The 13,395-nt window shown below is 38.0% G+C and overlaps 1 protein-coding gene across 1 annotated transcript in view; it reads left to right on the forward strand.

The window, feature by feature from the left end:
- SEMA3C (semaphorin 3C) overlaps positions 1 to 13,395 on the forward strand; it is a 159,575-nt gene that overhangs the window by 78,246 nt on the left and 67,934 nt on the right. The window contains exon 5 of the mRNA XM_084787253.1: positions 8,966 to 9,085. Coding sequence (XP_084643379.1) covers positions 8,966 to 9,085 — 120 coding nt within the window. The remainder of the gene's footprint in view (positions 1 to 8,965; positions 9,086 to 13,395) is intronic.

The following is a 13,395-nucleotide window of genomic DNA, read 5'->3' on the forward strand; positions in this document are numbered from 1 at the left end:
TCTGGGTAGGGGTTTAAGGTTTACCGCCTATATTGTCCTTGGCTGGTGCCTTAGTTTGAGCGGGACCCCTGTGCCCAAATCTGCCTATCATAATGTTCTACTTGTAGGCTTCTAGGACCCTCTGGATCCTTCTACTTTGCCATTCTCCCATGCTTCTCTCATCTAGAGTCCCACTAGAATTTCCTCCCCTCTGTCTCAGTTTCCTGGTAAGTGAAGGCTTTCGTGGGACATGCCCCTTGGGCTAATATGCAGATATAAGTGAGTATATACCATCTGAGTCTTTCTGCTTCTGGGTTAACTCACTCATTATGATCATTTCTAGCTCAATCCATTTATCCACAAATTTTGGGAATTCCTTGTTTTTAATAGCTGAATAGTATTCCATAGTGCATATGTACCACAGTTTCTTTATCCATTCTTCTACTGATGGACACTTAGGCTGTTTCCATGTTCTGGCTATTATGAATAAGGCTGCTATGAACATGGTTGAGCAAAGGGATGGTATAACCATTGAGATGTAACAAGAATAAATTAGTAAAGTAAAAAAAAAAAAAAGACCACTTGCTATACACTTGGGAAGTCATCTATGACAAATTCTGTTCTATGAATTTTTCTAGGTACAATGTTGAGTTCTTGGAAATAATAATCTATGAAATTATTTCAACTATCTAGTCTGTGTGGATAGAAGAATACACAATCTAACAAATATATCTTATGTTCTATGTGTACATGTCCTATATACAAGAGCTATACTTCAGCTGTTACAGAGACCTCTTGTTAATTTGACTTCAAGTGAAAAGGTCAATGGGAGCAGAACAATGAACAATAGATAAAATAAATGTGCCATAGACACACTATTTCATTTTACTTCTCACTAACACAAAGTGCTTACAAATGTACTCACAGTGTTGAGGTAGTTGTCATGCAAAAACATAATATTTCATTTTTTATAATATAAGAATGGTCTATTTTTATTAGTTCTTTGAGAATTTCATACATGTTTTGATTATATTCCTCCTCCTCCTCCTCCAACTCTAACTCTAATGACACTTGAAATTTTCTATGAACCAGGGACTGGGAAGAAATTAGAATGATGAGACCTAAATGAAGAACAGTACTCAAACTTAATAGACCACAGCAGGCACGATTCTAAGTGCTCCATCCTGGGATGAAATCTAGGCAGTTATGCAAGATAGAAACTGAAAAAGCCCATGGTTTTAAGATTTAGAAACTGAACAAGGAAAGGGGATGAGAAGCTTGTTCCAAGCCTTACACTCTTAGAGGAATGGTCTGCATCAGACAGAAGAGAGCAACCTCAGATCCTGTGTCTAAATCGCATGACCTCCCAGGAGAGAGAGATAAAAACTAAGGGAACACAAGGCAAAGGAAAACAGGGGAGCTGGGATACTTTGGAAAGTTTGCTTGGCTTGGCAGGCACTATATGAGATCTGTTTATAGTAACCCTTGTTTTATATCAATAATACAAAGATTCACATAAGTTAAATCCTGCCCCCAGACACACACACACATACACACACACACACACACACACACACACACACACACACACACACGTGTGCGCGCGCACACACACACACATACACACACACACAAACACACACACATACACACACACACACACACACACACACACGCACCATCTTTTTTTATATTCTGCATCTGAGTATCAATTCTAATTGCTGTGGAGTTTTGGCTTTCCAACTGCCTTCTGATCCTTTCTGGTCTGATACAATGGCTACTTCTCTGGAAACTCCTCTCCCTGCCAGCACTGTGCTGGGTGCTCTTCCTGTGTGAGTATATGAAACACCCTACCAGTTACTGCATCGATTCTTAGTTGTATGTCTTGTTGATAAGTTGGAAACACTGTGTGGCAAAGGCCACTATCCACTGTGCTAAGATCTGCGTCTAGTAACATCATTAAATTTAAACAAGCTCTGAAATAATATTTTTTATTAATTTATTCTTGTTACATCTCAATGTATCTCATCCCTTGTATCCTCTCATTCTTCCCTCCCTCCCATTTTTCCCTTATTCCCCTCCCCTATGACTGTTCCTGAGGAGGATTACCTCAGTTAATATTGAGTAAAATAATTAAGCAAGAGACTTTCCAGAGAGTTTATTAGGTACTGGCAATGGGACATGGCAGATGATGAGTTTACTAATGCTCTCTGATTAACACTGTCTACAGCTAACATGGGCATTTCAGAAAAAATGTCTTGTTATTTTTTTAGGTTATAGTCATCATCTCTTAAAACAAATTATGGTAGTAAAAATCCAGTTACAACAACAGAAAAAAACTAGAATTCATGATTCAGAAATTTCATCTCTAGCACATTTTAAATAAAGTTATTTTTTTAAAGGAGGGTACATGAAAGTAGCTCCGTTTGTGAGTATAGTACATCCCTAGCATGTAAGACATCATTTGTATTCAGTTTCAACCCCATGTAAGCCCAGCATGGTGGCACCCACCCGGAACCACAACCCTTGGATCACAAGGACAAAATATCCCCAGGAAAAGAACTAGTTGAAGGTCTGCCAGTGCTGTAGGAGACACATTCCCAAGAGATGGGACAGGAGAGTCAAATCCAGCAGCAGCTTAAATTTTATTCCAGATAACAAATATTATTCTACAGTAACTATTTTTATTAAGATAATAACTTATCATGGTGGAAATACAGCAAATTTTCTGCCTTAGTTAAAGAGGATACAGGTTATTTTGTTTTAATCTTTTACATGACAGAAGCTAAATGTAAAGTAAAGTTACAAAGTTACAATTAGAGACTGTGGACTGTGGGTCCAGTGATGGAATTGGCTCAGCATAGATGGTGGTCTTTTCCTACCTAGAGCAAGAACGGAAGTGACCAGGGTATTTGGTGTTATGGCTGCACTCTACAATACCCTCTACCAGTTTATGATTTGATGGCCAAGTCTTTATTTTGTGGCACCATTTTGAAGGTTACAGTGCTTTTAGGAGGTAGGCCACCTAGCATAATAGGTCACTAGACTTTGAAGAGTATACCCATTGTTGGTTCTGGACTTCTCTGTTGGATTCTTGGTCCTTGCTGTGTGAACACTTGATACTACAAGCTACCACTGCCACAGAGCCACGATGCCATGCTTTTCATACAATGTTACACTGAAACTCCCACATGTACAAACAGCCCATCATGGTTGGGAAGTCTCTTGAACCAAACTGAACAACAACTCACACAAATAGGGGGATGCTCCTGGTACCACAACCCTAGTCAAAAATTATGTCAAGTGATTATCAGACACCAATTGGTCAACCCTGAAAACATACATAAAAATAAAAATGTTCATAGGAAAGCAAGCACACACACATGCATGTAACAACAAAAAAGGAAAAAATACCCACAAATTGTAAAGAGAGTGAAGCAGAGGAATACAGAAGGTATTGGAGAGAGAAGGGGAAGGAGGAAATGATGTAATCACAGTAATCTCAAAAAAATATTTAAAAATTTAAAGTAAACCTTAAACCCCTACCCAGATCTAGACAATGGACAGAATACTCTCCACAGTAGAGTGGAGAGTGGGATATTACTTTCTCTCATACTCTGGTGCCTCACCTTTGACCATGTCCCCTGGAGGAGGAGACCTGGTGGCACTCAGAGGAAGGACAGCAGGTTACCAAGAAGAGACTTGATACCCTATGAGCATATACAGGGGGAGGTAATCCCCCTCAGGAACATTCATAGGGGAGGGGAATAAGGGGAAAATGGGAGGGAGGGAAGAATGGGAGGATACAAGGGATGGGATAACCATTGAGATGTAACAAGAATAAATTAATAAAGGAGAAAAAAAAGTCATCCTTAGTATTTACTAAAATCTCCAATGCCTTTTTTAACATACTAGTATTTTGAACAAAACTAGTACTAATCTATGAAGGACAAATAGCCTGCCCAAATCAGAATTTCCCCACTGCCTTATTAATATATTGCTCAAAACAAATGTTATTATTTCCATTTTCCTTGGTGCAAAACATGAACAATAGAAAAATCTAAATAGCTGACTTAATAACATCTAGAAAGAGATGAAGGCAAGGTTTAGATCTAGGTTGCCTGGCTCTGTGAACTGAATATTTGGCTATTGTTTAGTCTTGTCAGTATCTCTCCTGCCTACATGAAGACACAATGACAGGCCAACTGTAGCTCCTTCCTCCTTTCATGACACAGAATTCTATATTCAATAAAATTCTAGGAAATTCACTCTATAATAAGAAAATCCCCCCCACTCATGTACTTGTTTTTCTTTCTCTCATTTTCATAAATTTTATTTATTCTTTGTATATGTGTGTGTGTGTGTGTGTGTGTGTGTGTGTGTGTGTGTGTGTGATCAGTGGATGGTTATGTGCATGTGAGAGCAACTCCTAACAGAGGCCAAAAGATGATGCCCAGTCCATTGGAACTGGAGCTACATATGGTTGTGAGCCACCCAAAAGGCTTCTGGGAACCAAACTCAAGTCTTCTGAAAAAGCCACTGAGTTATCTCCCCAGCCCATGCGTTTGTTGTTTGATTATGCTGTTTTCATTTAGAAAAGTCTTTATGTATCATGATTATCAAGATTATTCTTCAAGACCAAGATGAAATTATATCTCTTCTAAATCTTTATACTGAGTTCATGTATGCATGTATGTATGCATGTATGTATTAGTATATAACCTTATGATTACTTCATGCATTCTACATCAGCTTTGGTGTATACACTCCCTTATCTTTGAAAGGAGAAAGCAGTCTAGCATTCAAGTGCTGCTAACCCTATACACAGTGCCTTAACAAATATTTACTGAAGGGAATTTACACAGCAGTAAACTGTGTAAATCTGGCACTCTGCAATGGAAAGGCAGAGCTCAACGTTAATGATTATCAATAATTAACTCAACTGTTCAGCATCACTTTTGAATTCTATCGAGGAAGAGGAGATAGGTGCAGTGACTATCACTGTGTAGTAATTTGTCTACTAATAGTGATATGGCTGGAGAAAAGCTAGACAATGACAGTGGCCAGTTTCAGTCTGAGGTGAAGAAACTATTTATCTCTTTTGGATATGAACCTCCTTATACTAATTTGAAGTTCAGCCACTTAATCACGAAGCATTAATGTGAGAGTAAAGGCAATAAAAGTCTATAGATAGATAGGCTTGAAAATGTTAATAATATAAAAATTCTAAGGCTGCATAGGAATTAATAACTGTGGAAAGAAAATGTGGGTTTTTAATGCATGGGACTATGAGAAAATTTAAATGTATGGATAATTATTATATTTGTGTTTGAAAACCTTCCTTATTGTATCTGCCTGTAAGAATGTAGGCAAATTGAAAACAATGAAAGCCTCTGTTTTCTGTTCTCTATCGGGAACTTAGTTGCTAAAAGAAAAATCTAATGAATTCATATAAAGTCATTAAGAAGCATATACTGAATGGTCAATACACATCTGTCACAAAGTTAAAAACTGAGAATCCTGGGAAGTAGTAATGGTAAATTATATAAAATAATTTCCCCATGTCTCCTATTACATAGAAAAAATATTAGCCACAATAAAGATGTATGCACATACTTGAAATGAGTATAATTTTATCTTAAATGTGAAAATATGTTTTTGACATTATCCTTTTACTATAATAAACATTTAACTGGATAAATTATCTACACACTTCAAGATAAGACAGAAGCAACATTCTTTTTCTAAATTTTCATCGAACCATATCGTATTGGAAAGTAATCTATACAGAATTCCAGAGTGACTGAACATGAGTATGGAAAAAAAATAATCAGAACTCTTTTGTCACAAGATTTGTTACATACAGACCACCCTCCACCTTTGCAGTTTCTTCAGGGTATTATGCTGTCATTTCTGGTTATATAAGTAATCTCCAGGTACCTCCTAAAACAGGTATCACAGCACAGCATTGTATATTTAACAAAGATTATTACCGTCATAACTTTAGAATAAAGTGTATAGTCTGCACTGAAAAGATTAATCTCTTTGACATTAGAATTAAAGACTGATTAATAATTCATAGCAGAAACATCTGCTTAAAATCCCCATGCAGAAAAAGAAATATATACTTACTGACAAGTAAAGATAAATATGAAAAAGATGATGGAATATATAAAATAATATACATGTTTACATTATTTAGCTCCTATTTTTAGCATGTTGCTTTGTTGTACTGTGTAGTAATATAAATAATAGATATTCAGTATACCAAGAAACCATAAAGAAGAAATGTGTATTATGGTGCATGCATGGAGACACTACTATTAAATTTGATATATTTTATAACTTTTATTAAACAAAATACACTTCAAATGATAAAAATTATTTTAACAGAATTATTTGAGAGAAAAATGACTTTGTAAAAGGGACATCATTCCATCTCCAGCTTGATTAACATACAATCAGCAAAAGTAATGAGCATATCAACTGTGGAGTCTGGATGATTAATTTGGCCACAGAGTCTCCTGCAAGGTCACAGTTGATTTAGAAGTACAGCACTGATACCCTTGCCTATTTAGTTAGAACAAAACCAGTTGAGAAACAGGTTTGTGAGAGATAAAAAGCATATTTGGTAGGGGAACATTCTTCATAGAAAGCTGTAGTTAGATGTGTGTTCCAGGACTTTCATGTCTTAGATTACCGTATCCTTGGTTACCATGGTTACCATGGTGAATTTATTATGTGTTGGAATATGAATGATCACTACTTCATTTCAAATGTGTGTGTGCATGTGTGTAACATATTAATATATTAAGTGCTAGTTGTATGCCTGTATTACATTTTTGCATCTATTTATTTACTTGTTTTGTTGTGTATATAGTCGTGTGAGTAATAGCAAATGCAATTGGCATCTGAGAACAAGTGTTCAGAGTTTTTTTTTTTTCTTCTGTAACACTGGGAAAATGCTCCACCACACAACAAGAACATGTGCTCAACCATGTTCATAGCAGCCTTATTCATAATAGCCAGAACCTGGAAACAGCCTAAATGTCCCTCAGTTGAAGAATGGATAAAGAAACTGTGGTACATTTACACTGTGGAATACTACTCAGCTATTAAAAATAAGGAAAGCCGGAAATTTGTGGACAAATGGGTAGAACTAGAAATATTCATACTGAGTGAGTTAATCCAGAAGCAGAAAGTCTCACATGGTATATACTCACTTATAATTAGGCACTAGCCCAAAAGGTATGTCCCATGAAAGTCTTTACTTACCAAGAGATTGGGATAGATGTGAGGACATCCTACTCGAACTCTAGGTAAGAGAAATATAGGAGATGGGGGAACAGAAGGATCCAGAGGTTTCTAGAAACCTATAAGAAAAACATCGTGATGGGTGGATCGGGGCCCGGGGGTGGGGGAGGGGTCTGCTCAAACTATTGCACTAACCAAGGACAATACAAGTAGTAAACATCGAACCCCTACTCTGATCTAGCCAATGGACAGGATATTTTCCACAGTTATGTGGAGAGCAGGGACTGACTCTGACATGAAGCTATATTTGACCAGCTCTCCTTGGTGGGAAGGCCCGAGTGCACTCAAAGAAATAATAAGCAGGCTACCAAGATGAGACTTGATAGCCTATGACCACATAGTTGGGGAGGAGGTCCCCCTCAGTCATAGACCTAGAGGAGTGGAATAGGGTGAGAGCAGGATGGAGGGAGGAACAGGAGGATACAAGTGATGGGATAGCAATTGAGTTGTAATCTGAATAAATTAATTAAATAAAAAATGAGTTATAAACAAAACAAAACACTGGGTTCTGGGGATGAAACTTGGTTTTTCTGGCTTGGTGTCCAAAAAAATCTTTCTCTTTGATCCGTCTTGCTGGCTGGACTTTCTACGCCTGTATTTCCGAACTTGCTTACCTAAAAGAGTACACATAAACACTATAGAGTCTAAAGGCTTACATAGGATCGGCTTAGGTGATAGTTGAACATTTAAAACACTCAGCATGCAAGTAGCAAGCATGAGGACCAGAGTTCAAATCCAGAGAAGCCATGCAAATGCTATGCTGGGTGGACATGGCAGCCCAGATATCTGTCATTCCACTGCTCAGATGGGGGCCATGAATTTCTCAGAATAAGCTGTCTAGGCGGCAGTTTATGCGTTATCAGTGAATGCTGGGTCAACTGAGAGGCTCTGCCTCTGAATAATGGGAAGGGTAATTGAAGAAGAGACCTGGCATCACAATCAAGTCTCCACACACAAGCACACATATGTGAGCAGGCATAAACTCAACCACACACCCATACATACACATGAAAAATACTCATACAGCATATGAATATTTAAATAAGCACTAAGTCATTATAATTGATACATGAGGTAGAATCCTTGTTGCCAAGACAGATGAATGGAATGGACCAGGTTGTCCCCTTACTGTATCTTCGAAGACGCCTCCTAACAATAACATTGAAGAGCTAGAAAGGAGATGTGCAGATGAACATGTCTAAGAACGATCTGTGAGCGTGTTGAGAACAATAAACTTGAGACCATTTTCACATGAAGTCTGAGAAAAGACTGAATTAGAAACAGTAAATTTTGTATGGATTCCCACTTTGTCCAGCTGAGCACTGTAAGAAGAGAAGGCTTCGTTCAGTTCCCTGAAAATGCCTGGAGTTCTGAGATCACCTGATTATGTTTGGCAAATCTCAGTTGAAAAAAACCCTTCTATAATAGTGCTTTATGTCTGAAGAGCTGGATATTTCAGAATGTAACATTCCAACATTTGTTTTCTTCTTTCTGTAAGTTAAATGAGTGTTTCTAGATTGCATTTACAAGCTGCACTGTTTCTACAGGCTATAGGCAAGAGCAGATGTCACCATATTGCCACCTCACACATCACGCATTGTATCTCAGGCTAGCAGAGCTTCTGTAGACATCAGGAGGAGGTGCCCTCACTAACGGCCTTTCCTTTTGCCAGCATGGATGTGGGAATTTCGTCCGGGTTATTCAGACCTTCAACCGTACTCACCTGTATGTCTGTGGGAGTGGAGCTTTCAGCCCAGTGTGCACTTACCTGAACCGGGGAAGGAGGTCGGAGGTAAGCGTGACAGTTTCATTTTGTCAGTTTCGGTATTAAAGTCAGAAGCTTGAAGGTATTTTAGAGTTATAGATTTGGGCATATCAGTGACAGTAAAACATTTTTATATTTTTCAACATGTGAATGTATTCCATTTTGATCTTGTCTGTGAAGGCAAGCTAATTAACATTCTTTGAGCCTTCAGATAAAATGTTTACTTGTTTCTAAACATACAAGCTGTAAAATAAAAGAAAACTGTAATTTCATAACTGTATTAAATGTAATGAACTAAAGTACAAAAATAAGAAATACTTTGTTTACACTTACTTTCATAACTATATATATATTCTCACTTATATTTTAATTTCAGTACACCTTTATGGATATATACTTTAAGATAGGATTGAAGCAGGATATTAAATGTTTTGTTGAAAAATAACTTTATAAATTGATAAACCATGCTTTCATTTAAAACTAACATTACCCTATACTAGTTCATTCTCACCTTCCACTTTTATTGCTTAGAGTGATTTGAGTTATTATGGTATGGTGTTTGCTGAATCCTAGTCAAACAGTTAGTTAATGTATAGTTAAACATAATGCTGGCTAGGATTGAGCTGTGATATCAAAGGCTGGCCTTGTCTTCCCTGTACAGCTGCTGAGTCTAGAAGCCACGCAGAAAACCTAAGGAGCCTTGGCCATTTTTCATTCTTTCTGTCACCTATATTATTTCATCTAACATAGTGATTTTTGAAACTGCATTATTTGAAACCATATTTAGTTTGTTATTTAACTTAAATTTAGAATGACCAGTTCCTAAATTATGTCTTAATTGGCTCTTAAAGATCAGAATTTTGGGGAAAACAGATATTGCTGTTAATATTCTTTTTGAGGTTATTTTTCTTTCCTAAGAACCAATGTACTTTATCACTAATGTAGTGGGACAAGGATTCCTCTGTACTCCATTTTATTTCATTGCGGTTCATGCATATAATTTATATATACTCATATATAGTTAGATAAATAAAAGCCATTAAAGATTAACTGAATGATTATCATTGGACCTCAGATTGAGTTTTTTTTTCCCAAATGAAACTCAAAATGCTACTGAAATATTAATACTCTTAAAGAGAAAGCTAGGCTTCTGGGGAGAATGCCATTGCATGCACTGAGATGATCATTATGGCCACATGCCTGTGATCACCAAGTAAATAAACTAATGCCGTAGCCACGCACCACCCTGAAGTCCACACAGCCACTATGCAGGTCAACACTAGCATGGCAGTTTTCAGAACACAGATTTCAAATGAAAGAGCCTTCCCACGTAAAATTTACCCACCATTCACTTCACACCCTAATTAGAAAGTCTGTCCAAAAATAATCTCCTTTCGAAAGCAGCATGAAATCATTCTAATCCCCTTGGGAAAATGGAGTCACACGAGTCTCACTTCACCAGCATATGTTTCATAGGCACCTGGCAGTCCCATCCAGTCAGACTTTTAGATAAAAAGCTGATATCTTAGGAAGTAATTCAAGTATGAAGGGATTATGCTTCTTAAGTTCTATATGTTTGTCTTGCTCTTAGTCAGCAAATTTAAAAATGGAATTATCTTGTATGTCAGCATATAAATCACAACTAGCCAATGGAGAGGACGTTCTTCACAGTTGAGAGAGTGGGGACTCATTTTCACACGAACTCTGGTGCCCCATATTTGACCACGTCCCCTTGAGGGGTGCCTGGTGGCACTCAGAGGAAGGATAGCAGGCTACCAAGAAGAGACTTGATACTCTATGAGCATAGGGGAGGGGAGTAAGGGGAAAATGGGAGGGAGGGAGGAATGGGAGGATACAAGGGATGGGATAACTATTGAGACACAATATGAATGAATTAATTTTTTAAAAAAGTAAAAAAAATCACAATGTAAATGTTCCTATTTTTGGTCACATTCAATTGGTTTTAAATGTAGGGAAATGGTATGATTTAACATACATGCAGGATGTGAAATGACAGTCCTATGCTCTGTTCATTACAAAGTGCGAAATTGGTGATAAAAGTGGGAGATTCCCTAAAACTGAGGTGTTTGCATTGCACAAACATTTCATGCTAGGAACGGGAGATTTTTTTCCTAATCTTCTCAGCAAGTTTGCTGTTTGCATACAGAAAAATGTTGTTGAGGACATGAAGAAAACGACACCCTGCTCACTGCTGATGGGAGTGTAAGCTCGCATAGCTACTAGGGTCAGCTGGGGCTTTCTCAAAAGATATGAGTAGAGATACCTATGGTCCAGCCCTCCCACTTCTGCGTATACAGAGGGACTCGGCCTCGGTTTCAGTCAAATTCCTCTGCCAAGAGCGACATAACAGAGAACGGATTTAGTTAGCTCATCGGTCCGGTCCGTCATGGTAGGGAAATCACAGCAGCAGGAGCTTGAAGCAGCTATCACGTGACATTTGAAATCAGAGGAAGAGAGACAGCTAGTAAATAGTTTATCCCATGTGCACATCGTAGGATTTAATTGTTATCTGTGAGGGAGCTGCGTGTTTTTAAAACAAGAGGAGCACGAGAGGGAAGATAATGGAATACGTGAGACATGAAAGCAGGAGGGGAAGAAAAGCTCAGTGGGTGCGGGGCACAGGAGCAGGTGGGTGCGCTCAGGGGAGGCTTAACAAGGTGTGTGTGGAGATGCCGTAATAAACCTAATTCAGAAGTTATTAAAAGTGGAGCTATGGGTAATCTTATAAGGTCAATGCAAAAAGGCTAAGGAAATAGGAAGGCAGATTGATGATCAGGGGAGGCATGGGCTCAATTCTTAGGAAATGAGTGAAGAGTCTTATTTCTGCTTGAAGTAGATGATTACGATTTCGCCACATTTTTTCTCAGTGTTGACTATAATTAGACTGTAAGTAAGACCATGCACTGAAGAGAGTGCTCAGTAATGGAGGAGTGGGCCTTCAGAGAATGCCTGGTGACCTAACTATTTCATGAGTTCCTCCACTGCCAATGATGGCTTATCTAGGGAAATCTATTCCTGGGCCTAGAATCACAGCCAAGATTATTAAATTTTCTTTCATCTCTATAATTACTTTCTTTGCAAAGCTGATGTGCTAGGTGCCAGGAGGCAGAATTTGGATTCTGTTCTTATCTTCACTCAGCTATTATTATCTTGATGATATCTTCCCCTACAGCAGACTTTATCTAACCAAAACAAACTACTTTTATTTTCTTTAAGTAAACAAAACTTCTGAATATTTACTTTCTCCTTATTTAATCAAGCCATTTCTTGCTATTCTCGAGACACTGATTACCACCACACAAATTATCTTATACTTTAATTGTTTTCACCAGCACCATCGACATCACAGAATTGCAGATGACTATCCACAGACTTTTTAAAATTAAAGTATAATCATACAATTTTCCCTTTCTCTCCTCCCTGATACTCCTCCCATGTCTATCTCTTCCACAAACTCTCAATTTTATGGTCTCATTTTTCTTTAGCTATTGTTATTACATATACATATAAGTGAACACACACGCATGCACACACACATATCTATGTGTGTCTATATCTATGTATCTTGCTAAGTCACTTCAGTGTTGCTTTCATGTATATGTTTCTAGTGCTTTCTACTTGGTATTAGATGAACACAATCAGGGGGTCTCATCCCTAGGTAGAAATGTTCCCTCTCAGTAGTTGTTACTGACTTGCTGCACTTCATTTAAAGGTGAATTCCTGGGAAATTTCTCCTATGTATATTGGGATGCCCACTGCTCTTGGAGATTTTCCAAGATAGTTTAGGCAGTTATGTTGGAGCTATCTCTAGGGTGTAGCTTCTCTATCACAGTGAGGAGGCACAACCACGCAGAAGACCTCCCAGTTTTCTTAAATTCCATCTGTTCCATCTTCTATAAAGTTCACTCAGGACTTACATTGGATGTGTATAAGTTGAAGCTGGGTAGCCCATGATCGTTTTGGCCAGTTGTAGCTTTAAGTAACAATCACCTTCTGCTGCAATCACTTGCTTCTTTGATGAGGAGTGAATGTTACCATTGTCCTTGAGTATAAGGATAAGTACTTAGAGCTCAGATATGAATTACACTGGCGGAGAAAAGATTGGTAGTGCTCTCCCCTCTAAAATCCATGAGCCCTCTAACTATTGCAGTTGTTTAGATATAATGCTGGGCACGATGTCCCTCCTGATAAGATGGCTAACATTGAGTCCATTGGACAACTGTTGGTTATAAGACGTAAGTGTCACTATTAAACCCTTAGGGCTTTCTTACCACAGTGGACATTGTAGTGGTTCCTAGAGTTACAACTGTGTAGGA

This window comes from Acomys minous (assembly GCF_964271855.1).
Source record: "Acomys minous genome assembly, chromosome: 6".
In the NCBI taxonomy this organism is placed as follows: Eukaryota; Metazoa; Chordata; class Mammalia; order Rodentia; family Muridae; genus Acomys; species Acomys minous.